General features: G+C 52.8%; 2 protein-coding genes across 9 annotated transcripts in view; one reads left to right on the top strand and one right to left on the bottom strand.

The window, feature by feature from the left end:
• The window catches only part of CASKIN2 (CASK interacting protein 2), a 31,157-nt gene extending 12,443 nt beyond the window's left edge, over positions 1-18,714 (top strand). For 3 of the 6 annotated variants that reach the window (XM_031556370.2, XM_031556371.2, XM_031556372.2), the window contains exons 3-20: positions 6,638-6,689; positions 8,052-8,149; positions 8,256-8,401; positions 8,514-8,609; positions 9,377-9,507; positions 9,722-9,830; positions 9,977-10,085; positions 10,383-10,477; positions 10,558-10,675; positions 10,915-11,109; positions 11,514-11,635; positions 11,887-11,968; positions 12,083-12,177; positions 12,379-12,489; positions 12,604-12,705; positions 12,926-13,064; positions 13,407-16,023; positions 16,331-18,714. In XM_031556370.2, coding sequence (XP_031412230.2) covers positions 6,638-6,689; positions 8,052-8,149; positions 8,256-8,401; positions 8,514-8,609; positions 9,377-9,507; positions 9,722-9,830; positions 9,977-10,085; positions 10,383-10,477; positions 10,558-10,675; positions 10,915-11,109; positions 11,514-11,635; positions 11,887-11,968; positions 12,083-12,177; positions 12,379-12,489; positions 12,604-12,705; positions 12,926-13,064; positions 13,407-16,023; positions 16,331-16,427 — 4,514 coding nt within the window. In that variant the 3' untranslated portion in view covers positions 16,428-18,714. Of the gene's footprint in view, positions 1-6,148; positions 6,544-6,637; positions 6,690-8,051; positions 8,150-8,255; positions 8,402-8,513; positions 8,610-9,376; positions 9,508-9,721; positions 9,831-9,976; positions 10,086-10,382; positions 10,478-10,557; positions 10,676-10,914; positions 11,110-11,513; positions 11,636-11,886; positions 11,969-12,082; positions 12,178-12,378; positions 12,490-12,603; positions 12,706-12,925; positions 13,065-13,406; positions 16,024-16,330 lie in introns of those variants that run through there. The other 3 variants (XM_010721663.4, XM_085239912.1, XM_085239913.1) reach the window with 3 other exon arrangements.
• Positions 18,715-19,437: 723 nt separating this feature from the next.
• The window catches only part of TMEM94 (transmembrane protein 94), a 46,751-nt gene continuing 41,783 nt past the window's right edge, over positions 19,438-24,405 (bottom strand). For all 3 annotated transcript variants that reach the window (XM_010721661.3, XM_085239914.1, XM_085239915.1), the window contains 4 exons: positions 24,171-24,265; positions 23,208-23,301; positions 22,780-22,950; positions 19,438-21,972 (listed from right to left, as the gene is read on the bottom strand). In XM_010721661.3, the coding sequence (XP_010719963.1) occupies positions 21,900-21,972; positions 22,780-22,950; positions 23,208-23,301; positions 24,171-24,265 (433 nt within the window). In that variant the 3' untranslated portion in view covers positions 19,438-21,899. The remainder of the gene's footprint in view (positions 21,973-22,779; positions 22,951-23,207; positions 23,302-24,170; positions 24,266-24,405) is intronic.

Raw genomic sequence — 24,405 nt, 5'->3', positions numbered from 1 at the left:
AGTGATCCCTACCAATCCATGTTGTCCCTCGCTGTGTGGGAATGTGGAGCTGCCACTGTTTCATAAGATCCCATTGCTCTGTCCCAACACAGATGCTATCACCAGCTGCAGCACTGACACTTGCAGGAGTTAGGGCTAAGCGTTGCTCATCTGACATCCCTGGGTGTGGTGGGGGCTGGAGCCATGTGTCAGCTCTGTCCAGGAGGGAAATAAAAGGTTTGCTGGAGCTGCTTAAGGTGGCTGTGGGAAGCAGAGAGCCTCTTCTTTGGTCTTGGCCACACTGGAGAGGCAGCATCCCCCCCAGAAGAGGGAATCTTTGTCTCACGTAGATAGAAAACTGATCCCCTGAAAGCATCTGCTGTCTTCCTCATCCCCTGCCCAGCCAAAGCTGCGCATCCCAGGAGAGCTGCCTGCGTGTTCATGAGTGGGGCTGGCTGGCAGCAGCACCTGCTCGCAGGTCAGAGTTTAGAAAAGGCATCTACAAGGTATTTTTAAACACTTGTGACTTCAAACCCCATCCACATAGCTATGAGCTGGGAACAGCAGTTTGAGGTTCTGCCGCAGACAGTTCATTAACTGTGGGGGGGAGCTGACGGAAGGGGTAAATTCAGTTTGAGACCACTACAGTGTTGGGGCAGAGCCTTTATTCAGAGTGGTGACTTAACCCACGGCCTTTCTGGGTGACCTTGAGTGAATGGCTTCACCTCCTGGTTCCTCCCCTCCCATCCTGTGTATGCCTTGCCCAGATTAGAATACATCCAGGGTGGGGACAGTGGCTCCATCTACCCTGGCAGCTTCTGCTCCAGGCACACAGCCATTTCCCTGGGGCCAAAGGGTGAGGAAGTCACACGATTTCCAGCCACTGCTGCGTGCTTTGAGGACCGGCTCTACTGGCCAGAGCAAGTCCCTAATGCCAGCTGCCATGTGCAGGGGGCAGCGGAGTCTCTGTGGGTTCTGAACTGGGACAGATGGGGACAGAGCACCTTAGGCAACATCAGCCTGGTACCCCAGCCTCAGCCTGGCCCTGCTATCCCCAGGAGTTGCGCAGTTTACTGTGGGTGTAGGTCTGGATCCTTGCTTCAATCCCTTGAACTCACGGGTTTTTGTTGGCCACTCTTGACTGCTCTACATTTATCTGGGGCTGTCATTAGAGCCGTGAAATAGTTACATGCTCCTTTGGAGTGTCAAAGCCTGCCAGGTGTAGGTGGGTTGCTGTGTCCCTGCCTGCCCTCCCTAATTAACTGTTGCTCAGCAAATCCGGACTCACTGACCTGCCTTAATCCTCCTGTGCAGGGCAAGCCCTCCAGCTGCTCTTCCTGGCACTTGCTTCGCATGTCTGGCACCAAGCCCGAGGGGCTTGTGGCCATGGGCATGTGGCAGCCTTGGACGGGGCACATGGAGGCACCCCAAGAAGGGGTTGCCCCATGCAGGGCTGCCTGATGCTATTATTGGGGTTGTTCTCCTTGCTCTGGCTCCTTTTGTGCTCACAAGCGCATTGCTTGCATGGTCCCCCACATCCTGCTTCCGCCCTTTCTTCCCATTGAATGTCTGCCTGTTTTTAGGGGATTATTTTTCCCCTAATGCTATACTTTGCAATTTTCCCAAGTTGAATTTGCCTCAGTTTGTTCCCTGCTGCCTTCCTGATCTCTTTAAGGCCCTTTGTATGATTTCTGTCCTCAATGATCAGTTCAGCATTCTCCACAGATTACAATTTATCATTTACTTGGCATCACATTATTGAAAAAGCTGAAGGTGTTGCTGCAGCTCCTTTGCCTGGGCATGCAGGAGGACTGACAATCCTTTCCTTCGCTTCCTTCAGAGTTCCTACTGACCAGCTGAACAGGAGCCAAAGCGCATTGTTAATGCCAGAGTAAATATTTTGCTGGTGCCTGCGTCCTGCAGCCCCATAAGTGATCTCAGCCCCATGGCATTTCCAGTGTGTCACCTCTGGCACAGGTGGTGCTCACCTCTGTTCTTCCCAGGGTAGCTGCAGAAGCCACTCTTGGCTGCTGGCCCCCCCTGCTATCGCCCCATCTCTTCCTGCTGCAGAAGGTGTACTGTCCTTTCGGAAGGATGGGGGAAATGGAAAAGGCTCCACCTCTTCCCTCTGCAAATACAGCTCCTCTGAATTCACATCCTGCAGAGCAAAATAGCAAGATCCCAGCCGAGACCGTGACTTCACTTCCTGGTAATGTGTTTCTCCAGCCAGCTGGGAAAGGAGCCTCCATATCTCTGAATGAGCCGCCTGGCTTCCCCCACCTAAAGTCTTTAGCAGATGTTTCCAGCCTGATGGGCTGGGGGATGTGGAGTGAAGATTTCGGCTTCATGGGAAGGGGAGCTCCCACTTGGTTGTAGCACATCGGAGCTCAGCCACGGGGCTGTGGGCACCTTGGTGCTCAGGGGGAATGGTCATGCACTGGTGCAAATCCCAAGGTAGCAGAAGGAGATGGAGTGAACCCCTTCATCTTACTGAAGTCTTTCTGGGTCCTGAAACCTGCAGCCCTGCAGCAGGAGCACGTGGTTTGTTCCAGCAAGGAAAAGGGTGACTCCAGATATGTCTTTACAAAGGGATTCTTTTTCGTTACTTCCTCTCTTTGGTGCTGGCCCCATTCATGTCCTCTGAGATCATGAAATCTTGAGAGTAGAGAGGCAAGAGCTCCACCTTCTCAGCTGCACAGATGGGGACAGGGCTTCTGACTTCGCTTTTTTCCTTTCATTGTTCTGGAAATGTTTGCTTTGAACAAGCTGCTTGTTTTTTTCCTGCTTTGTTTGGGGGTAACAGCAAGTGGGAAATTGGGGTATGACTAGAGGTCCCTGCAGATGACTGGGACTGTGCAGTGTGGGGGTGCTGCTCCTGCTGTTTCCGACTTCTTTAAAATACTTAATTGTTGGATTTTCCCTGTGAAATACTAAATAAGGGAGCAGTCTCCCAGGTGACACCATGATCCTGCTGTCGTGCTCCCACACACCTGCTTTTGCCCATCAGTATCTATGGGTCCCCCATAGCAAACCATGGAGGAAGGCAGAAACGTTGGGCCTCTGCTGTCTGCTCAGAAAAGGGGACTTCAGCTCCTTCAGTTCATTCAGTGCAGCCTTAGTACTGAAGGGTGCCCAGGAGGCTTATTCCAGCTAGATCTGGGGCTGAAACTGGGAGCAGTGCATGTTTATACTTGGTACTGTGCAGCCTGCAGGGCAGGGTCTGGTGCACCTTACACCTGGGTTTGAATGGCTTCTCCCATCATCTGCCAGGATAACTGGGGGGTTTCTTCCTGCCAGGGGAGCTGAATCCAGCACTGGGCTTGGTGTTTGGGGTGCAGGCTGGTGTCTGTGGAATTGGGAGGCTTTGCCTTCACACAGCTTCTGTCCCAAGCTTGCTGGATGGCTTTGGCTGAATTTCTTAATGTCTCTGTGGTCGAGTTCCTTTCCTGTCAAAGTGGGCAAATCCCTTCCTACCTGTTAGGAAACAGCACTTTAAATAGCAGGTTGTGCTGGGCAGCTGTGTCAGGAGGAGCTGGTTTGGGTGGCCATGGCAGACATGCCTGTGGATGGAGGGAAGGCAGGAAGGGGATCATTTCGGCAGAGGAGAGATAGATGGATGTCACCTCTTCATGCCACATTTCCTTGAGAGATATAAGGTCTATCTGATACCCAGCCAAACCCAAGCAAGATGAGCCTCTCCTTCCCTGCAAGCAACCAACAAATGGTTCAGTGCTCCAGAGCGACCATGTCTATCTCCACAGTGGTGCTTGAGGGGACAGCAGGTGTCCCCACAGGGATGAGGTGAAAGGTATGAGTGACTCATGGAGCCCAGTGTGCTGGCACACAGGGGGTTGGGAAATGGTAAGTCTGACTCCACACAGCCAGTGCCCAGCAAGTGTCCCAGGAGGTTAAATATGGATTTGCACCACGCTGGCTGCCAGTGGTGCTGTAAGGTACCCACTCTCGCAGACTGCTCTCTTGGATGTCCCCATGTCCCATGGACTGTGCAGCCCCATGGAATGGAGGCAGTCCAGTCCCATGGGGAAACGGAGGCATGGGGCAGCAGCACGCTGCACGGGTGAGCTGCTGGTGAGCTGCTTTTAACACGTTTATGGAGACATACAATCCCAGCTCCCCCTGCCAAGTGCCTTAGAGCCAGCTCCCTCCCCACCAGTGATGCAGGGCTGGAAACTGCTGTGACCAGGAGTCCAAAAGTTTGAGAAGCAGCGCATTCCCCCAGCTGGGGTGGAGCGATCAGCTGTTAGGGTTGTGGTACCATATCAGAGTGGAGCCTTTGCCACGGCCACATCCTGAGTAGCATGTGGACCCTGTATGTGTAAGCAATTTGCTGGAGCTCTCTGGAGGTGTTTCCTGCCTGCTGCTTGGCAGCAAGATGCTGCACAGAAGTTTGCTTCCTTCCCTCAAGGACTTGCTCAGCCCTGGTCAGTGCTGCCAAGCCCCATCCTGCGTGGGAAGGAGCAGGTGAGTGCATAAGGTGTAGGACAGAATCAGCAGAACCCCTGGGAGGAGCATGGGACTGAGTATGGAGGACGTGTCTAGGGTTAACCTTTGGGAAGTGCAAAGTAGACTTTCTCCCTGAAATTCTCTCTAGCAGGGCTTTCTGCATTTCAGTGTCAGTTCTCTGCTTTGGTGGCCTTGGTCCAGATTAATCCTTCGTGGGGGTGAGCATATGCCCAGCAGCGTGTTGGCCAGGCCTGTGGGTACTCCAGCCCCAGTGTAGTCCCAAAGAAGGTGATGATGCATCTGGGAAGGATCCAGCTGCCACATTGCAGTGTCGTGGTTGGATTGGTCCCGCTCTGTTTTACCCCATCCCCACGTTGAGCAAATTGTCTTTTTGGGATTGCTTTGACTGGCCCCCATGTGCCATTTGGGGGGTTTTGGACAGGGCAGACAGGATGGGGCTGGCAGAAGCTGCCTTGCTGTGCTACGTACATTTTCCCCTGCCAGGCTGATCTCCATCACTCTGCTCTTCTCTTTGCTTGTGCAGAGCCCCTGCAGGGTTTCTGCCTGTTTCAGGCATGCATGTACTCAGTGGGCATCTCCATCCATTGCACTCTGTCAGCATTGCCCACCTAGCTCAGCTCTGGAGCTCCTGCCCATGTGCACAATGAGGATCTCTTTGCAGGGGCTCTGTAGGTCTGCAGAGTTGCTGCTTGGCTGATGATGGAGATCCCATCCCAATCTCAGTTGTGGCAAGTAGTCACGAGTCCTTCAGCAGCAGCTACTCATAGTCTATTCATATATGTGTAATGAGCAAAGGTTTACATAGAATAAACTTAGAAATAAGTCCAAAAAAATAGCACAACCAAAGACAACGCCACATGTGGTCAGAATAGAACCAATTAACATCTTCATGGATAAAGCCTTCTTCTCCAAAAGAGTGGTCAGGCTCTGGAACGGGCTGCCCAGGGAGGGGGTTGGGTCACATCGCTGGAGGTGTTCAAGAACCTTTTAAGGGTGGTACTAAGGGACATAATTTAGTGGGGAAATAGTGGTGGTAGATGGTCTTGGAGGTCTTTTCCAATCTCCATGATTCTGTGTTGTTGATTCATGGCTGTTTACAGAACATTCTAAGTGGCAGGAATGCATGCACCGTTCCTTGGCTTCCTTTTAATCGTACATTTGGATGATGAATGTGCCTTCCCATTTTCAGCCCTGGTTTCTGGCAGGGGGGCTGCACATCTCCCAGTCTGCTCGGCTGCAAGGAAGGAAGCTCCTTCCCTAGAACCCCATCTCATTTCAGAGTGGCTTGAGCTGCTTCAGCCCGAGCTGAAGCCCAGTTGTCAGACTTTGATTTTCCATAGGGAACAGCACAGAAATCTTTCAAAGCATTTAAACTTGGCTCATCAGCGATAGCTCTGCCTGGAAAGGCAGATGAGTGGCCTCATTTCTTGCCCCCTGCATACCTTTTCCTTTCTTTCCCGTTTTACTTAGCACATGAATTCCAGAGATGTTAATCCTCTGTCAGCCCCTCATGGAGAATACAACGTCCTCTCTGTGTGGGAGAAAGGAATTCATTCAAATTAACTGAGGGAAGGAATGGAGAGCTGGGGCACGTGCTGGGACCAGGGTGGGGTGAACATCTTCTGTTCTCTATAGCCCTGAAGAGGAGGGAGGGACAGGCAGGTGGTGGGATGGCTGCAGTGGCACAATCCTGGCATTCATGGCCAGATGCTTCAGCCTCTGACTGCTCCATAAAAATGCCATTTGTGTGGGCTTTGAGCCTGGCCTTGGCAGGCAACAACAGCGAATGGGGGTGGAATGGCCCGGCTCAGCACTTCTGGGGCACTGCTGCTTTATAAAGGGGAAGGAAGCATTATCCCACATTGAGTGGTAGGAGCTGCTGGGTCAAACCCATCCAGGGTCCTGAGGGTGCACGGAGAAGGACAGGGGGTAGGAAGGACAGAGAGGAATGGATCTGAGCTAGAGTGGGCTCAGCGTGGTGGAGGGAGGGTTCATGAAGGTGAATTGTGGAGGTGAACGTGGAGCAAGAGAGGGGAGATGTTGCAGGGATGGGGCAGGCAATGGTCTGCACACTGGGAGGTGAGTTTCTTGTGGGATGTGGGTCCTGGTGGGTGTCTTGTTCAGCTGCAGGGGCTCTGCCTGTCACCTTGAATATCATCACTTGTCTCTGCAGAGCTCCTGGGATCTGCCAAGCGCCTGAATGTGAACTACCAGGATGCAGATGGGTGAGTACTCCCTGCTCCATGAGGCTGCTGGTTGCCTCAGCACTTCCAGAGAGGAGGGGAAGGGTTTGCTTGGGGCAGCTCTCTCCTCAATGCTCTCTTGCTTCAGTGTGGGTGTTGTAAAGTTTTCAAAGTTAACTGCTGAGCCTTGAAAATGCAACAATATCTCAAGACAGTGCTACTTTATGGAGCCAGTGCAAGCCCTACAGAGGCAGACAAAACGTGTGGATCTGAGCTCTTCTGCATCCCCTTCTGTAGGACTTGGGCTGAAACAACAAGTGGTGTCCTGAGTTGGGTAGCACACCGAGGAGCATCGTCCAGCCACCCACAGAACATGCACATGCTTGTGTGCATGTTTAACATCCCAAGAGCAAAATTCCTTTATGTAGGGGGGTTAAAGAAAGAAAAGATGTGGTTGCTAAGTGACCGCAGCATATTTGTGCAGCTCATCACTTCCAAAATCCAAGCACTTAATAAGCTGGGTTCTAAGAGTTAAGGAAACCACAGAAGCCCATAAAATAAATAAGCATGTTATTCTTATTGAATTAACTCTGACCCATAAATTATTAGCATTGGTTTAAGTATTGTTGTTGTACCTAATTTCTGTGTGTTTTCTTTTCGAGGACTCTGTAGGAGGAAGTGTCAGTGCTAGCAGGCCAACAGGGGGTTGGAAATGTGCAGGGTGACCATCTTAAAATAATAGTATACAGATGGAGCTTAATAGGAAAAAGATAATCTAATAGTAGAAGTAGATCTAATTTTGATAAGGCACAGGGCTCATGTTCAGGCAGCTCCAGGAGGGCTGCTGGTGCATAAAGGGTCCCTGTTGAAGCAGCACATGTGGTGTTTGGTTTATAAAAAGCCCCTGCGGGGACGGCCAGAGGGATTTCCTCCCAGCCATACCCTTGTTTTGGGGTAGAGGTTTCAGTGTGGCTATGTTGGAGGAGGAAGCAGCCCTTTGCTGTGGTCAGCACATCCCTCCTCATTTAAAGATCCCGCAATGGAGTAAGGACCTCGTATTTTGGCAGTGGCCCTGCAGGTGACAGCACAAGGGGAGCGTGCCGGGCAAATAGACCCCTTTCACAGCAGTGAGACACAGAGCATCTTAATTGCTGGCAGCCTACCCTGCTGTGCCGTAGGCTCCTGGCATCACTGCTGGCATGTGCAGGACAGAACAGGAACAGCACAGGGGTATTTACCTCCACTTTGCTATGGGGAAACTGAGGCACTGGCTGACACTGAGCAGTCAAGAGGGACATAGTCATGAGCCACCTTATGACCGTCCCAACCCTCAGTCCGTGTCCCTGTGCGAAGTGGGGCTGTCAGAACAGCATGGGAGAAACTGAGCCCTGCCTTGTGCTGTAGGTTCTCAGCACTGCACCATGCAGCCTTGGGTGGCAGCCTGGACCTCATCTCACTGCTGCTGGAGGCACAGGCCACTGTGGACATCAAGGACAGCAACGGTAAGGGGTGACCTCATGCCCTGGCCCTATGGCAGCCAGTCCAGCCCTCTGAGCCATATCAGACACTGAGCTGCCTTCTGCCTTGCTGAGCCCCATTTGCCCCCAGGGATGCGCCCCCTGCACTATGCGGCCTGGCAGGGGCGCGTGGAGCCAGTGCGGTTGCTGCTGCGTGCTGCGGCCTCCGTCAATATGGCCTCACTGGATGGGCAGATCCCACTGCACCTTTCAGCACAGTATGGCCACTACGAGGTGGTAAGTGGGAATTGGAGCCAGCAATGGCCACATGCCTCAGCTGGATCATCCTTGTGGGTGGGTGTGATGCAGGAGCAGGGCGATGCTGAGGCCCCACGTTGCTCCCCTGTAGTCGGAGATGCTTCTGCAGCACCAATCCAACCCCTGCCTCATCAACAAGGCGAAGAAAACCCCCCTGGACTTGGCCTGCGAGTTTGGGCGACTGAAGGTGAGCACTCTGCCATGAACTCCACAGCCTGGCAGGCAGCACCCACCTCTTCTTGTGGCTAAGCAACACCGGGTCCTGAAGCCTCGAGCTGCGACCTTTGCTCCCAGCCTCACAGCAAGGCAGCAGCAGGCTGACAGAGAACCTGGGTCTCCTTGTTTCCGAGAGCTCACAACTTCCCCCCATCCATCCTGGCTTTGCTCCCATTTAAGGACAAGCTGAGCCTGCTGATCCCCACCAGCCTGGAGGGCCCAGCTCCATTCAACTGCTCAAAGTCCCAGCTCAGTTTGTGTGGATGGAGCCTCCCTATGACTCAGGAGACCCCAGCTGAGCCAGCGTGGTGGGGTTGGACTCGTGCGCGGCCAGCCAAACTGTCCCAGGCCCCACTGGGGCGGGGTACATGGGGATATTTCCATTTTTGGAGTATCTGTAATATCTGCAGCTATAAACAGGGCAGTAAAAATAACTCCTCTGTGCCTTTGGGTTGCCTTGAGATGCTGAGAGTCACTCCAGGCTTGGGGAGATGAGTTTTTTAGGGCTTGATCTGAAAAACCTGATTATGGGAAGACTATTTCTGGCTGTGGTGACCTTCTGCAGCCCCTCCCAATAGAGTGGTCATAGCCAAGCTCTGTCCAGGCACAGCCTAAGATTATGGGATGAATGGAAGTGATGAGATAGGGAACGCAGAACCAGCCCTGAAGAAAGCAAGTGCAAGTGCCTTGTTGTGACCCAGTCACTTGCACCCCACTGCTCACCCTGTGCCTATGCAGGTGGCCCAGCTGCTACTGAACAGCCATCTGTGCGTTGCCCTCCTGGAGGGACAGTCAAAAGACGCGACCGACCCCAACTACACCACCCCACTGCACCTGGCAGCCAAGAATGGGCACAAGGAGATCATCAGGTAACCCCTGCACAGCCCTGGCACTGCTCAATGCCAAAAACCGTCATGACTTCGGTCTTGAATCCTCCTAAACTCACATCCCTGTTACAGGCGCTGGTGCCTCATTCCCAAAGCCTCAGCAGTGCAGAGGGTTGTCCCCTTCCCATTGCAAAGCAGCCAATCCCCCGGCCCCTGTTCCTGTGTTCTGTTCATGCCTTTCCTTCCTTGCTACCAGGCAGCTTCTGAAGGCTGGAATTGAGATCAATAAGCAGACAAAGACGGGCACAGCCTTGCACGAGGCCGCACTGTATGGCAAAACAGAGGTGGTGCGGTTGCTGCTGGAGGTGAGCACAATGGGGACAGGACTGCATTTGGGGACAAACCCATGAGGCATGACCACCTCCTCCCTCTCATGCCCTTCCTCCCCCCATCCCCTGCCAGGGGGCTGCTGCTGCAGACTCTGGCAATAATTGTATCCCTCCTTGGGCAGGGTGGTGTTGACGTGAACATCAGGAACACCTACAACCAGACAGCACTGGACATTGTCAACCAGTTTACCACTTCACACGCCAGCAAAGACATAAAGCAACTGCTGAGAGGTGAGATGGGACCTGCCTGGCACTGAGAGGAACGTCTTCCTAATGGAACTTGCCTGTTGCTCTCACTCTCCCAGTAGTCTTAAACCAGCCTGTGTGCAAGTGTCAGTAGCTCAGTCTCATCACATGTGCTCCCATTCTCCTTGTGGGTGATCCCCAGTGATCAAGTCCTACCTGCAGTATTAATGTTCTCTTCTCCCCTCTCTTCACCCTTTTTTTCTCCTCCTGCCTTTCCCAAACCACTTCCTTGACCTGCTGTGCTCTGACACCTTCCTTTGTTCCTCTGTCCCTTGTGTTCAGAGGCTTCAGGAATCCTGAAGGTACGAGCTTTGAAGGATTTTTGGAACCTCCATGACCCAACTGCTCTCAATGTCCGGGCAGGAGACGTCATTACGGTGAGACTGCTCCCTACTCCCTATCCCCCATCTCCACCACTACCCACAGTACCAGCCCCGTCCTCCTCTCCCTACATCAGGTCCTGGAGCAGCATCCGGATGGGCGATGGAAGGGGCACATCCATGACGTTCAGAAAGGCACTGATCGCATTGGGTACTTCCCCCCCTCCATTGCTGAAGTCATCAGTAAGCGAACAGGTCAGTGACCATCCTGGGTCTGTTGTCTCCCATGTGAAACCATCTCACCCTTCCCAGCACCTCCCATAGACAGGTCCCTGCAGCCCTGGCTAGCTAGGTGGCAGGGAAAGAGAGGATTTTGGTGGACACAGGAGGCTGTGTGACTGGTGGGGTAGAAATCTGGGGTTTGAGACTGAGATGTGCCCTCTTGCTGTCTCCTACACAAACTCTGACCATGCATGTTTTGTCTTTGAATGCAGGCATGATCCTCCCCCGCATGGCGTCCACACACCAGCACCAGGGCACTCCTGGGGCCCTCACGGCACTCCCCAACTGCAGCCCTCCACGGCTGCAGCACCTCCCCAGCGAGTGTCTGCAGCAGGCAGCCCCAAGCATCCCAGCATCCTATGGCCATCTCACCCTAACCTGGACGGCCCCAGGCCCTGACAGTGCAGGTCAGGGATGCAGCTGGGGAGGGAGAATGACTGGGGACCTTCTTCTGCCCCCCAGCCCTGTCTGCATGGGGGACTTGGGGATAGTCTCTCCTTCCACATCCTCACAGGGAAGCAGCTAGACAAGAGGGAGCAACTGTAGAGAAAGGGAGTTTAGGGGAGCCCATAGAGCAGCTCCTTCCCTCCCGGTGTCTTCAGTCAGACTGAGTTCCCATGTCCCTTCTGTGTGTCCCATGCCAGCCCAGGTCACCCTGTCTGTGCTGTGTGTGCCAGGAGGGACTGTTGCACGATGTGTGGCTGGAGGGACCTTGGGGGAGGCTGGATTTTGCTGTTGTCATTGTGCTGTCACATGGGAACCGTTGTGCCCCAGGGCACAGCTAACAATCTTCTGCTCCTATCCTGAGCAGCAGGAGACAGGAACAGTGTGGGCAGCGAGGGCAGCATTGGCAGCATCCGCAGTGCAGGCAGTGGACAGAGCACCGAGGGCACCAATGGGCAAAACACCAACATTGTCATTGAGAACACCAGGGTAGGTACCAGCCCCTGCTGTCCCCATGCTGCTCTCCACAGTTAACCCGGGCTGAGTCAGGATGACGATGGAGTCTAGCACTTCCCTTGTAATCCCCTGCACCGCCTGGCAAAGCAGGGACTGACAAAGCTGAGCATCCTTTACCAAAATGTATTTGCTGCTGTGGAAAAACACCAGTGGGACTAGAGCTCCCAGAAATAAGGCCTTTCTGGAGGGATGTCTTTCGTCCACTCACTCTTCCTCTCCTTCAGCCGCTGCCCTCCACTGGTGATGACTTCCAGCAACACATTTTGGGATCAGAGCCACACAATGAACAGATTACTTCCACTACAGGTGAGGGATGTCTCAACACTATGGGGGCTTGGGGACAGCTGTGCCCTGTCCCTGGGGCTAAATGCTGCCCAGGTCCCCATGTGACTCTCTCCTCTCCTCTGTCCTCTCTGCCAGGGCCCCCAGGCCATCAGACCCCTAGCAGCTGCACCTCTGGAGACAAGGTCTTTTCGCACCAATTTCTGCGACCTGCGCAGCTCCTTGAGGGGAAGGTAATCAGGCCAGTCAGCATCTGGTATGCAGGATGGGGGGACCGTGTCTAGGGCTCTCTGCCCAGCTTTTGCTGCACTGGGGAGATGGAGCTGAGTTTTGGGGATGCTGGGAACGGGTGCTCAAGGAGGTCCTGTTGTTGTGCCCCAACCAATCCATGCAGCCATCGTCACAGGCTTCTCTTTGCCTTGTCCTCTTCCCAGGATGCAGAAGCCATTTACAACTGGCTGAGTGAGTTCCAGCTGGAGTCATACACTGTCAACTTCCTCAACGCTGGCTACGATGTCCCCACCATCAGTCGCATGACACCAGAGGTAAGGCAAGTCATTCCCTGCAGCCTTGCTCACCTTGCTCTGCTGGCTATAGGTGCTCGCTGCTCCATGCTTTCCATGCTGCTGCTAACTGTAGCCCCACTCTGCTTGTGTTAGGACCTGACGGCCATCGGTGTGACCAAACCAGGCCACAGGAAGAAGATCTCCACTGAGATTGGGCAGCTTAGTATCGCTGAGTGGCTGCCCAACTATATTCCGGTGAGTCCGGCGTCAGGGCTTTGGTCCTCTTTTCTCAGAACTGCCTTTCCCCAGGACAGGATATGGGAGCTATAAGAAGGTGAACACTGAAACTGCCTGCATTAATGCAGCCGCAGAGAGATCCTGAGAAAGCAGCCTCCCAGACAGGAACAGGGAGGAGATGGGTGAAGGCACTGCCCATCCCTTGATGCTCATGGCAGCATCTCCGTGCTCTTCACAGGCTGACCTGATGGATTGGCTCAGTGCCATTGGTTTGCCGCAGTACCACAAAAAATTGGTAAACAACGGCTACGACTCCATCACCATTGTCTCGGACCTGACATGGGAAGATTTGCAAGAGATTGGCATCAACAAGCTGGGTGAGTCCTTGCTGCAGCATAGGGGTAGCCCAGGACACCTGAGTCTCCTGGCCAGGTCCCCATGTCCTGACCTTGCATGGGGTGGGCAGTGCAGGCACGTCCTGTGCACCTGCAAAGGGCAGTTCCTGGTCATCCCCAAGGACTACCATGGGCAGACTGGAGTCAGGCTGTGCTTATTGGAGGTTGGCATCGGTTTATCTCTTCTCATAGGCAGGCTCTGGATAAACTGAAGGCCTTTGCCCCAGTTGGTGGTGTGACCTTGGCTGTTCTCAGCCAAAAAACAAAGGCTTTGGAGGGAAGGAGCCAACCTAACGTCCTTTTCCTGTTGAAACTCTCTCCCAGGCCACCAGAAGAAGATCATGTTGGCTGTAAAGAAGCTTAGAGACCTCCGCAAAAGCCTCAGCCAATCAGAAGCAACACTGACAAGACACAAAGTCCCTGGTGCCCTGGACATTGTCACTATTGAGTCACTGGAGAATGGGGAGTGCCAGTCCCCAAACACACCCAAAATGACAACGTTCCAGGACAGCGAGCTCAGCTATGAGCTCCAGACAGCCATGTCCAACAGCTGCCATGAGACGCTCAGCATCAAAAACAGCCAGGGAATGTCACGGAGCCAGGAAAGCATTGGGGTGCGGTCCCGGGGCTCGGGGCACTCACAGGACAATGTACTGTCCCGGCACCTCTCCAGTCCCTCTCAGGAGAGCCTGGGCAGCGGGGAGAGCAGCAGCGGCAGCAGCGGGCAGTCCTGCATGCCACCCCACAGCAAGGAAAATCTGGCCAGCCTGCCAAGACAGCCTAGCCCCGAGCCTTATGGGAAGCTCACCTCCCCCGAGGGGCTGAATGGCTTCACTAATTGCAGTGGGGGCAGCCCTCTCAAGGAGAGGAACCTGCCTGAAGGCACAGATCAGTATGCCCGGCTGACAGCTCAGAAAGGTGCTGGCCCAGTGGGGACAGTGATGGTCACCCCCAGTACCCCTCCCCAGACGCCCAGCAAGGCAACAGCTCCATATGTCTTCATGTACCCACATGTCTCCTTGAAATCCCCAAGAGCCCCTTCCAGCCAGGGAGTAGAGCAGCCCAAGACCTTGGCACACTCCTATCCCTCTTCCTCTGGGCAGAAGAGCAGCCTGCAGACATCAGCCCCAAAAGCTTTCTCGTACCTGCACAGTCAGTGCAGCCCTGCTGAGCTGCTCAAAGCTGCCACAGCCCCAAATGCCTGGCAGACAGGGGAACAGCACAAGGGGTGCGAAGGCTCCAAGAACAAGAAGCGGTCACACAGCCTGAACCGCTATGCACTGTCGGATGGAGAGCATGAGGAGGAGGAGGGGGCGCCCACCAGCACACTGGGCTCCTATGCCACCCTGACGCGGCGGCCAGGCCGCAGCCAGATGCCACGGGCCTGCCTGCAGACAGAGGCCAAGGTGACCCGCAGCCAGTCCTTTGCCATCCGGGCCAAACGCAAGGGCCCCCCGCCGCCGCCTCCCAAGCGTCTCAGTTCTGTCTCTAGCACTCCCACCACTGAAGTGGACAGTGAACAGCCCCCTGACCCTGAGCGACAGCCTTCTGTACCCCAGGATGTGGCTGACACAGGTGCCAGCCTCAGTGACAGCGGCTGCAGCAGGACAGTGAGGAGCCTGGTGGCCACACTGGAGGAAACACCAGGGCTGAATCCACCCAAACCTCTCCTGGCCCCGAAACCACTGCATGTGGCTCAGGACTCTCTCTCCAGGGCTGCTGTGGATGATCAGTCCCGCAGCAGTTGTGATCCCAGCGGCACTGTGCTCTCTGATTCTGGCTGGGACCCATTTGATAGCAGCAAGCCGAGGAGACGGACACTGAGTGAGCCCAGTACTCCCATGTCAGAGGCTGTGCAGGGTAGGCAGGAGGATGCCTGCACAGACGCAGAAGAAGAGGCCACGCCAGAGGTCTCTTCATCCTCCCAGAACAGTTCCAGTGAGTGCATCCCCTTTGCAGAAGAAGGCAACTTAACCATCAAGCAGCGACCAAAGCCTGCTGGGCACCCCAAGGCTGACACTGCAGTGCAAGGCACAGAGCCCAGCTCCCAGCCTGCAGAGTCCCCGTGCTCTGATGGGAAGGAAATGGTTGTGTCCACTGCCACTAGGGAGCTGCCCATGCTGGAGTTCAACCTCACTGAGTCAGACACAGTGAAGCGCCGGCCCCGCTTCAAGGAGCGGGAGCCACTGCAGGCAGTGCTGAAGGCATTCAGCATGGCAGGGCAGGCTGAGGTGGGGGCCAGCTCTGCACCCCAGTATGCCCAGGCCCAGGCTGTAAGCATCGTGGGCCCCAGCACACAGGGGCCAGCACCACAGGCTGGACTGGCTGGAGATGCTTTTGACGATGACAGTGTAGAGTTCAGGATTGCTGAGATAGAGAAGAGCATCTTGTCACTGGAGAAAGGGATTAAGAAGTCACCAAGCCCCGTCAAAGCTCCCAGCCCCACAGAACTGCTCGGCACTGCTGTGGTGAGGATGCCTGCTCCAGGTATGGGGATCAGTGGGGAGGCCTCTAGGGTTGTGGCAGGGCCTGAGGCTCCCTCCTACCATGGCTGGCTCCATGCAGCATTCCCAACCAGCCCAGTGAAGGGGACCTGTGCCACCTCATGCCATGAGGCTTTTTCCCTTGCAGACATCCCTGCCAAGCACACTTCGGTGGCATCTACCAAGCTGGTGTTCTCTGGGCCCAAGACCGTCTACCAGCAGGTCCTGCAGCCCTCCCGCCATGCTGTCACTCCCTGGGCAGCCACTGAGTCGGTGCCAGATGTGATCGGGTCCCTGGCTGGCCCCAGCCCACTGACACTGGAGGCAAGCGGCAAGGTGTTTGTAAAGCCCTTGGCCTCTGCCCCAGGGGCTGCGCTGGTCCAGCAGCGGCTGGAGCACACCAGCATCACCACAGTGCAGGCAGCTGAGAAGAAGATCACAGTGGAGGAGGTGCAGAGGTGAGGTGGCTTTGGGGGAGAGGAAGATGCTGGGGTGAGACCCTGGGAATGGTACTGGGGAGCCGTCAGTGAAAACAGGCACAGGGCTGGGGGCCTCCAGCCCTACAGGCAGCAGCTGGTGCCCAGGCAGCCCCCAGGCTGTGTGCAGGCTGCAGCACACAGATAACACAGGCCTGTGACACACTTGGTCGAGCATGCTGAGGTCTGGCTGTGCCTGGGAGAATCCAGTCCATTCTGGCTGCCTCTGTCCCATTTGCACCATGAGCCTTTAGGCTGTGTTCTAACCACCTCTCCCTTCCCTTCCCAGCCCCCCCAGGGCCACGCACTTGGCCAAGAACATCTTGGAGGACATCAGCAATATGTTTGATGATCTGGCCGACCAGTTGGACGCAATGCTGGACTGAGGCTTGTTCCCTGTTTCCCTTTCCCGCCTCTGTCTGCTCTGTCAGCGTGATGGGGGAAGAACGGATCAGCGCCAAGCGGTGCCTTCAGGTCCCTCCAGCTGCCTCCTCCCTGCACTTTGCACCACTGTTGGGGATGTGGATTGCCCTCCTCACCCCTCATGTCACTGAGAGCTGCCTGGCCTCACGTCACCACTGCTGCACAACTGCGGGCTGCTTTCCGAGAGAGTTGGGCATTTTCCTTTGGACTGACAGAAAGAGGAGAGCCCAGGAGGGCTGTGCTCCTGGAGGCCATGGAGGACTCCTCGCTCCCTTGCACAGAGCTGAGGAACCTCCACAAGAGACCTTTCTCTTTCCTCACTGCACTGAGTCCTGCTTCTTATTATTTATCCCCTGCCAACAGTGTGTCAAAAGAAAGACCTTTCTGGGCAGCTGCCATGGAGCTGGCTACCGCGCAGAGCCTTGCCTGACAGCAGCTGAAAGAAGACAGGGCTTGTCCTCATTTGGCAGCTCGTACAGTGAGAAGGAACCTTCCTGCTTTATTTGTTGCTTTTCCAAATGCATCAGCGTCAGGCAGCATGTAATGCGAGTGGATTGAAAGCCCCAGTGGGACCCACACCTCCCAGGATGGGGCTGGCACTGCCGGTGCCCGCAGGGGATGGTGGCACTGTATGCCGCACACAGATGCATTTAAGGCAGTCTGGAGCAATGTATTCCATGGAGGCTGTCCTTTGCTGACACTGTGCCTACCCAAAATGCAGCCCTCGTGCTTCCAGGGATGAATTAGCAGAATGGTTAGTGGTGACTTTTTTTTTTTAAGCCCTCATTTCTTTTTAGGTGAGGGGCCTCTCCCTACTCCCTTTTCCCATTTGCACTCTTCGTGCAAGGAGATGCTGGCACAGGCTGTGAATGCTGTTACACAGCAGCAGCATTTGGGACCAGGCTTCTATGCAGTGCTAAAACCCAGTGCAAGGAGTGATCCCACATGCATGGGGTGAACTCAGCTCAGTAACAGCTGCTGTGCCCACACTGAATGTAGTTACAGCCCGGTGGCTGCAGCAGGGGAACAGCAGTGGTAGCTCATTGCATCCAGCAATAGGAACGTCTGCATAGCTTGAAGACAGATTTCTCTTCCAGGATCTGTTTAGTAGTGCATGTCTAAATATGACCAAGAGCCCTGAACTTGGCTTGCACTCAGCATGCCAAGCAAATGAAAGCACCGCAGCACCAGAAGGGAACCTAAGATTGTACTGAAGTGCCATTTGTTAGAAAAATTCCGAACAAAGGGAAAAATAAATTCCATTTCCAACCTCTTTTAGAAAATGTCCCACACAAAACCAAACTGGAAAGGGAGAAGGTGGCCAAGGCGGCTTTCCCAGTCCTTTGGGGAACTTTGGTGAGACTGAAGGAGCTTGTTCACAGCCCCTTGCCTTGCATGGAGGAGCAGAGCCTCCCCCCACATGGCCACGGCACCACGGCCTGGTAGGAGGTGCTGGCCTTACTCCTGGGCTGGGAAGCAAAGATGGAAAATTCCCCAAGAAAGAATTGGCTGGGACTTGAGGTCAGTTTGAGGTGGTTAAGGCACCTTCCTCCTGGCTAGTTGGTTGCTCTGTTCTATACATCATATTGCGTGTGTTTAAATGACCACATCTGACAGGCAAGTGCTACGTCGTGGACGCGATGATTTTAAAATAGCTCCAGCCAGTGGCACTTTATCAAAAGGTTTGCACAAACCTTTAACAACTGTTTTTTATTCTCATGAGTCAAACTGGGACAAATCCAGTTTTTTTTGTTTTATTTTGTTTGTTTGTTTTTCCTGATGTTGATAAACTGTGTTTTTTTTTAAAGGCCAATGTATATATTTTAAATGTGATTTATTATATATATTTACTAGCCAGAACCGCAGGTCTTGTACTCTCGGGTCAGGGATAAGAGGACACTGGTGTGGAGCTGTCACTGTCTGAGCCACCTGAGGGCAGCATCATGCCGCTCTCATTGTCAATAAGGGAATTAAACACTTGATTTTTCCAGAAGAATGCCTATTTTTTAAGCTCTACATCTCTATTTTGAAGCTACTGTATGGTGTGTAAGTTATGTACACTGCGGCTGGGACTGACCCTGCCTGCACCTGCTCCGTGCAGCAAGACAGAGGCAAAACAAATCGCCCACGTAATCACTAGACTGACAAGATTTTAAACCTTCTGCTCTGTTTGTGTTGATGATGTGTTTTGTTTTCCACTAACATCCATTAAGACTATTAAACAGTGGGGCCTATTTTACCCTTTTTATAGTTCTGCATAGTTGTCTCCTTCATGTCAAATCATGTGAGCTCGCCTCCTGCTCTGTTCGAAGTCCATTGAGGAGCAGCTTTATCCTGCCCCCTGCATGCTTAAGATCTGGGCTCCTTCGATAATTTCCCTGATATGAGATCTGCTGTCACCTCTAGCAAGGTTAATGTTCAGTCTGAGCATTATGACTGTGACAGCAGTGTGTGATGAGCACACTGGGGATGAGTGCTGCCTTCCAGTCCCTCTGCCCAGCTTTGGGTCCTTTGCTCAGGCCAAGCAGCCTAGGCCTCATCTCATCAGTGTTCCTCCAGAGCTCCCAGTGCTTGCTCCTCACCCCCAGCCTTTCATCCTGAGCTTCAAGCTGCACTGCCTGCTGCATTCAAAGCAGTCAGCAATGACCACGCAGCAAGCACACGCCTGGGATCCAGGAGACCAACTGGTAAGGGAAAGGTTGCCGTGTGGGAGAACCACGCAGTGTTGGGCACATTTGCCCAAGGCTCGGCAAAAACGGGGAGAAAGCGTCAGGGTTGGATTCTAGGAGTACCAAGCTTTCAGGCTGTGTTCCTACAACAGAGGTGAGCTACATTAGCTGTGACCCTATGGCATGACCAACCGCACACATCCGTAGCTCCTCGCTTTGCAAGGTGCAGACTCCCTCCTGCACTCACTGGGTATGTTATCCAAGACAGTAATTCATTGCTGTTCATACACTGGATGCATGTGTGTTAGGGTTTGTTTCTTTTTTTTAATACAAGTTTTAATACAAATCAAGTATTTTTACATACATCCCCCCAAAATTTAATATAAAATATACACCATTTAAAAACATCTTGATGTAGGAAACTTCTTGCCGAAGCCATTCACTCTGGTCCTTAGGTGCCTCAATGGCAGAAGGAGGGGTGGCAGTGTCAGACCATCCCAAAGGCCCACTTAATATGCCTCGGCTCTGCCCAAGTCTAACACAGGAAGGAGAATGCAGAACAATAACTTTTGTGATCACCCACAGAAAGAAACCTTGGAGGCACCGCCTCTTGCGGAAGATGCAGCCAGCAGGAAGTCCTGGTAGCCGCTGCCTTTTGTCACCCACAAGTTCAGTGGCACAGAGCAAGAGCTAAGGAGGCAGGCTGCCTGCAGGCATAGCATAGAGCAGCTCAGTGCTGCCTCTGCCTGCAGCTCAACTTGGCTATGGAGAAGATAGTGCCCAACTTGCCAGCCAGCCCTGGCATCAGAAAGAGAAGCTGATTTCTCAGTTGCCAGTGATCTGGAGCTTGCATTTACTGAGTTAAGTGAGACTGAAAGAAGCAGCTTGTTCTCTCTGAGCCAGGCAGCCCTGCAGATTCAAAAGGAGTGAAGAAAGAGCTCACCTCAGGTCAGCTACCTGGGAAAGGCTGACCTAGTATTGCTGCACTGCAGGTGAGCAGCCTTGCCTTTCTCCATTGAGCTACTGGCTCCCTATTCCATACAACCCTGCCAGCAGCACAGAGCCTGAGCAGCCCCCCTCCAGCTGCAGAACAGGGTCCAGGCCCCCTGACACCCATACTGTGCCTCCAGCAGCCTCACTCTGACCTCAGAGCTCAAAGACTGGCTGTACTCCAGTTCAGCTCCCCTGCTAGACCCACACCAACAAGGGTATTGCTTAATAACAAGCACTGTGCATTCTCCCTGTTTTTGTTGAAATGTAAGGAAGACAAGGTGGAGCAGCAGGTAGGGCTGGGTATCCCAGCCAGCTCCCTGCCTGCCAGGGAAGGACCAACAGCCTTGTGTTAGCCTAGGACACCAAAGGGAAACAGCAGCTGTGTATTGTAGTGTTAATACTGGAAGCAAAAACAGTGCCAGGATTTGTCAGGTTTAACCAGTTTTTAGAACTAGGAAGAGAGACAACATCTCCATGAGCTGTAAATATCATGGTAGACAAGCCTATGTGCTCCTGCATAGCCTCCAACTGTAAGCCCACAACAGCACCACTGTTCCCCGTGCAGCTGGGGTCTGTTCAGAGCTCAGGAGTGTGTGCAGCACTGGGGGCACATCATGGTTTGCAGTAGCCATCAGTGGAATGTTTCCCCCAGAGAAAGAAAAATGTCTCCAGAAAAATGGGTATAGCTGTGTGGGGAGAAGCACAGAGGGGAGAGACTTCCAAGCACTATCACAGAAAGGCATGACTGGGAGGAGGAAATCCCTATTCCACAGGTGCAGCACAGTTCTAGGATGGGAAAGGAGTCACAACTGCAAGATATAGATGAAAATACACCTCCCTTGCTCCATGGCAGGGTTAGGGAGGTCTCAGGTTTTATCTCTAGCTGCAAATATTGCTGTGGCTCTCTCAAAATGAGGACAGTTGTAAACCTACCTGTTTGAGGGCAATTAAAGCAGACAAAAGATGGTTCAAATAGGCTGGAGGAAGCTGGGCTGTGCAAGTAGGCAGAGCTGTCCTCCTAACTCCCTGTGCTCCACAGAAGTAGGGTTAAACTCAGACAGCTTTTCTGAAAGCCCTGTTCCATTCATCTCTTGAAGCACTAATAGTTGGCACGCAGCTACAACACTAAAGGGCAGTCCTGGCCATTGCAGATGGGGGCCTTTCCTAGCATGGCGCCAGAGTTCCTTCCCAGTATCCCTTTGTGCCAGGTGAGGGCTGAAGATCACATTCCCACAATACTCTCAAGAGCAGCAGGAGAGATAGCTGAGGAAGGTAGCTGAGGGCACGCGCAGGCATGCACACATGCATCATCCAGGAAAGCAGGAAGAGGAAAAAAAATGGGTTTCAATAGAAATCTTTTGCCTTAGCAGCCCTGTAGCTCCCCTTCTGGCCCTAGATTATCCTACCAGGTAAAAAAAAAACCAAACATTTGCTAACCCAGAGGGAAGGAGTCGGTTGATTTCAGCATCACCATTATACTAACAAAAACCTCTGCTAATAAATAAATAAAGGAAAAGCAGCCTGAACAGCCATCAGAGCTTGCAGGCTCCCTTGAGAGCAACTTGGCAGGCCAGAGAAGGACTGCATACGTACTGGGGGATCCTGATAGAAGAGCCCTGCCTGAGCTTCCCCTGGAAGGTGCTTATGCAGTTTTGCAGAGGCCATTTGGTTTGTATGTGTGAAAGGAAACTTCCTGAGCCTGTGAGCAGCTGCTCTCCCCTTGCAGGATGTTGCTATGTGACCCTGGCCCCAGGGAATTCAAGTTGAAAGCGCTTAAAATGGAGAATTCATCCCCAGCTTTGTTTCAAACTGCAACTTCTGCCTCTTTTGGTAACGGACCCGGACCCTGGAGGAGACAGGAGAAATAGCAGAGTCAGCACAAGGAGGGGCAAAAGGCAGAGCTGCCCACTGCAGTTCCTGAGCTGCGCAGCCCTGAGAAGCAGGGGAGCCCCCTAGCCAGGACCCTCCAGTACTGAGAGGAGAGTCAAATCCAGAGAGCAACACATGGTCTCACACCTACCCCTGCCAGCAAAGTCCTGTCTCCAAGGCCACCAGACACAGTGCAGAAAGGTTCAGAAATCCCTCCCATGAAGAGAAATGGAAGCTGTATCCCAATCAACATTCGCTGCAATCCCCACTGCCTTTCCCCGCCAACTCTCTTTCTTGAATCAATGTTCATTAATTCCCAGCTCTACCTGCTCCCTGTATTAGGAAGAACTTTGCCTGCCAATTCTTGGTTTCAGCTGCTTTTCATGGAAATGCATCCCACAATCCAGGCACTGTGTGAAGACATTATTTCCTCTACTGTGATTCAGTGCTTCCCTGTCCCTCTTGGGACAAGATATAGAGAACAGCCTTCTTCAAGCCACACTTGGCATCTCATAGATGTTGGCTGTCTCCCTCTCACTGGTGGGCGATAAGGAATTTTTGTCTCAGTGTCCCTGCCCGCTTCTGACCCTCTTTCTTCCTCTGTACTTTCTCTCTGAGAGCTGGAACATGAGCTTGCACACGACAGCCAGGTGATTTACACAGTACAATCACCTTTTCCTTTTTATTCCCCACCTGTTCTCTGTGTATTATTTCTCTGCAGCTCAAGACTAAGCTGCAGTAAGGATCCAGCCCTTTGTCCACATCTTCCCTACTACTCCCATACCTTATTTCATGCAGCTTGACAATCTCATTGATGATAACCACCAGGATCAAGGAAAGAAAACCCAGGAGCCACGAGACTGGAGAGATGGAAATGTACTTAAAAGTCAGTGGAGAACTGAGGTTTTCCCAGAGCTTCAGGTCCAGCAGGGTCTGTGCTACTTGCCCCATTAATCTAAGATCATAAACAGACAAAGCAAGTTCTCAGCAAAGCTAACACACTTTCCAGGATCTGCACATCAGGATTTAGGCCCAGATAAACTATCTCCAGATTCTCAACAGGGATACTTCGCCTTGCATGAAGGTCAGCAAAGCAGAACCAGTGCTGCATGCTACCATTTTCCTGTGTCAGCAATCTGGTGCTGGAGAAGGTCTAGAGCCCTCCTCCTGTCAGCACTCTGGAATCCCTCATCAGGGCCTGGGGATACTCACACAATAGCCACTGTGAGCGTCCACCACCAGTTGGAGAGGGGGCTCTTCTTCCACAAAGGTTTAGTCCGATGGACATGGGTGATGGATATGAAAACTACAGAGACAGATAAAACAGAGTGTTATATATACAGTGCTTTACAATATCCATCAACAGCTCTTACTCCAAAGGGGTACAAGTTTTATGTTCTTGAAACCAGGCTCTCATTCAAGGTCCTTGCAGGCCAGGCTCCCCACAGCAAATCCAAGTCCCTGAATAAGAAAAGGGGGGCACAGTAATAATACTGCACAGCATTACACACCAAAGGGATCCCAAAGCTGTTTCTCAGCCTGGTGTGCTTATGTAATGCACACCAAAAATTGACCCGTCTCTCAAATCAGGAACATTTCTGTTGACCTGGACGCCCTGCACATCTCAACATGATATGTTTTACTAAACACTGATGCGCAATATAATGTGGTGAAAAGGGAGCAGAGGCTCTTTAAGATCACAGGAGAGCAGCTTGAGCTACTCTGACAGGTAACCATGCACAGGTGATAAGGGTCAGCCAGGGTCTGGCTCCCCTCAGCCTGCAGGACTGTCACAATCTTGCACTGATATTTGGGAGAAGGAATGGGGATTCTTTATAAGATGCTGACAGGAACAGAGGGACTTGTACGGTGAGGTGTATTTCTGAAGAGCTGTAGAACCCTCCTAGTTAATTTACACAAAGACAGAAGATACCTTTCTGATGCAAGAGAATAATCGCTTCACCAGCAGGTAAAAGGCAGAATCAACTTTGAAGGTGCTGACTTATATTTGTTAGGGTGATGTACAGTAATACAAGGGACTTTATGTTTTTCTCAGGAGTCCATAAGAGTCTCTGCTTCTAGTGGAGTTTGTGCATTGTGGGGACACAAGAAGAAACACAAGATGCGTGTTTTTTCCTAGAGCTGGAGAGATGGGTGCTGAGAATAAGGACTCACCTGTGTGTAAAACAATCAGGCCAGCTGTGAGCTTTTGGGCTACAAGAAGAACATTGGAAAATGTCCCAAACCAGTCAGGAGCACCATGAGCATTGCTAGTAAATGAGAGAACACAAGAAATAAGTTAACAGTAGGAACTTACTGTCTGACCTGCTCCCTCTAGGGCCACGTCTTGCTTTGACAGTTGGGAGAACTGGGTGTGAGATAGGAGTCAGCTTCTCACTAGAAAAATCAG

The sequence above is a fragment of the Meleagris gallopavo genome, chromosome 20 (genome assembly GCF_905368555.1).
Source record: "Meleagris gallopavo chromosome 20, MGAL_WU_HG_1.1, whole genome shotgun sequence".
Classification (NCBI taxonomy): domain Eukaryota; kingdom Metazoa; phylum Chordata; class Aves; order Galliformes; family Phasianidae; genus Meleagris; species Meleagris gallopavo.
The sequence above is the reverse complement of the archived record's forward strand: the minus strand, read 5'-3'. Positions and strand labels throughout refer to the sequence as shown.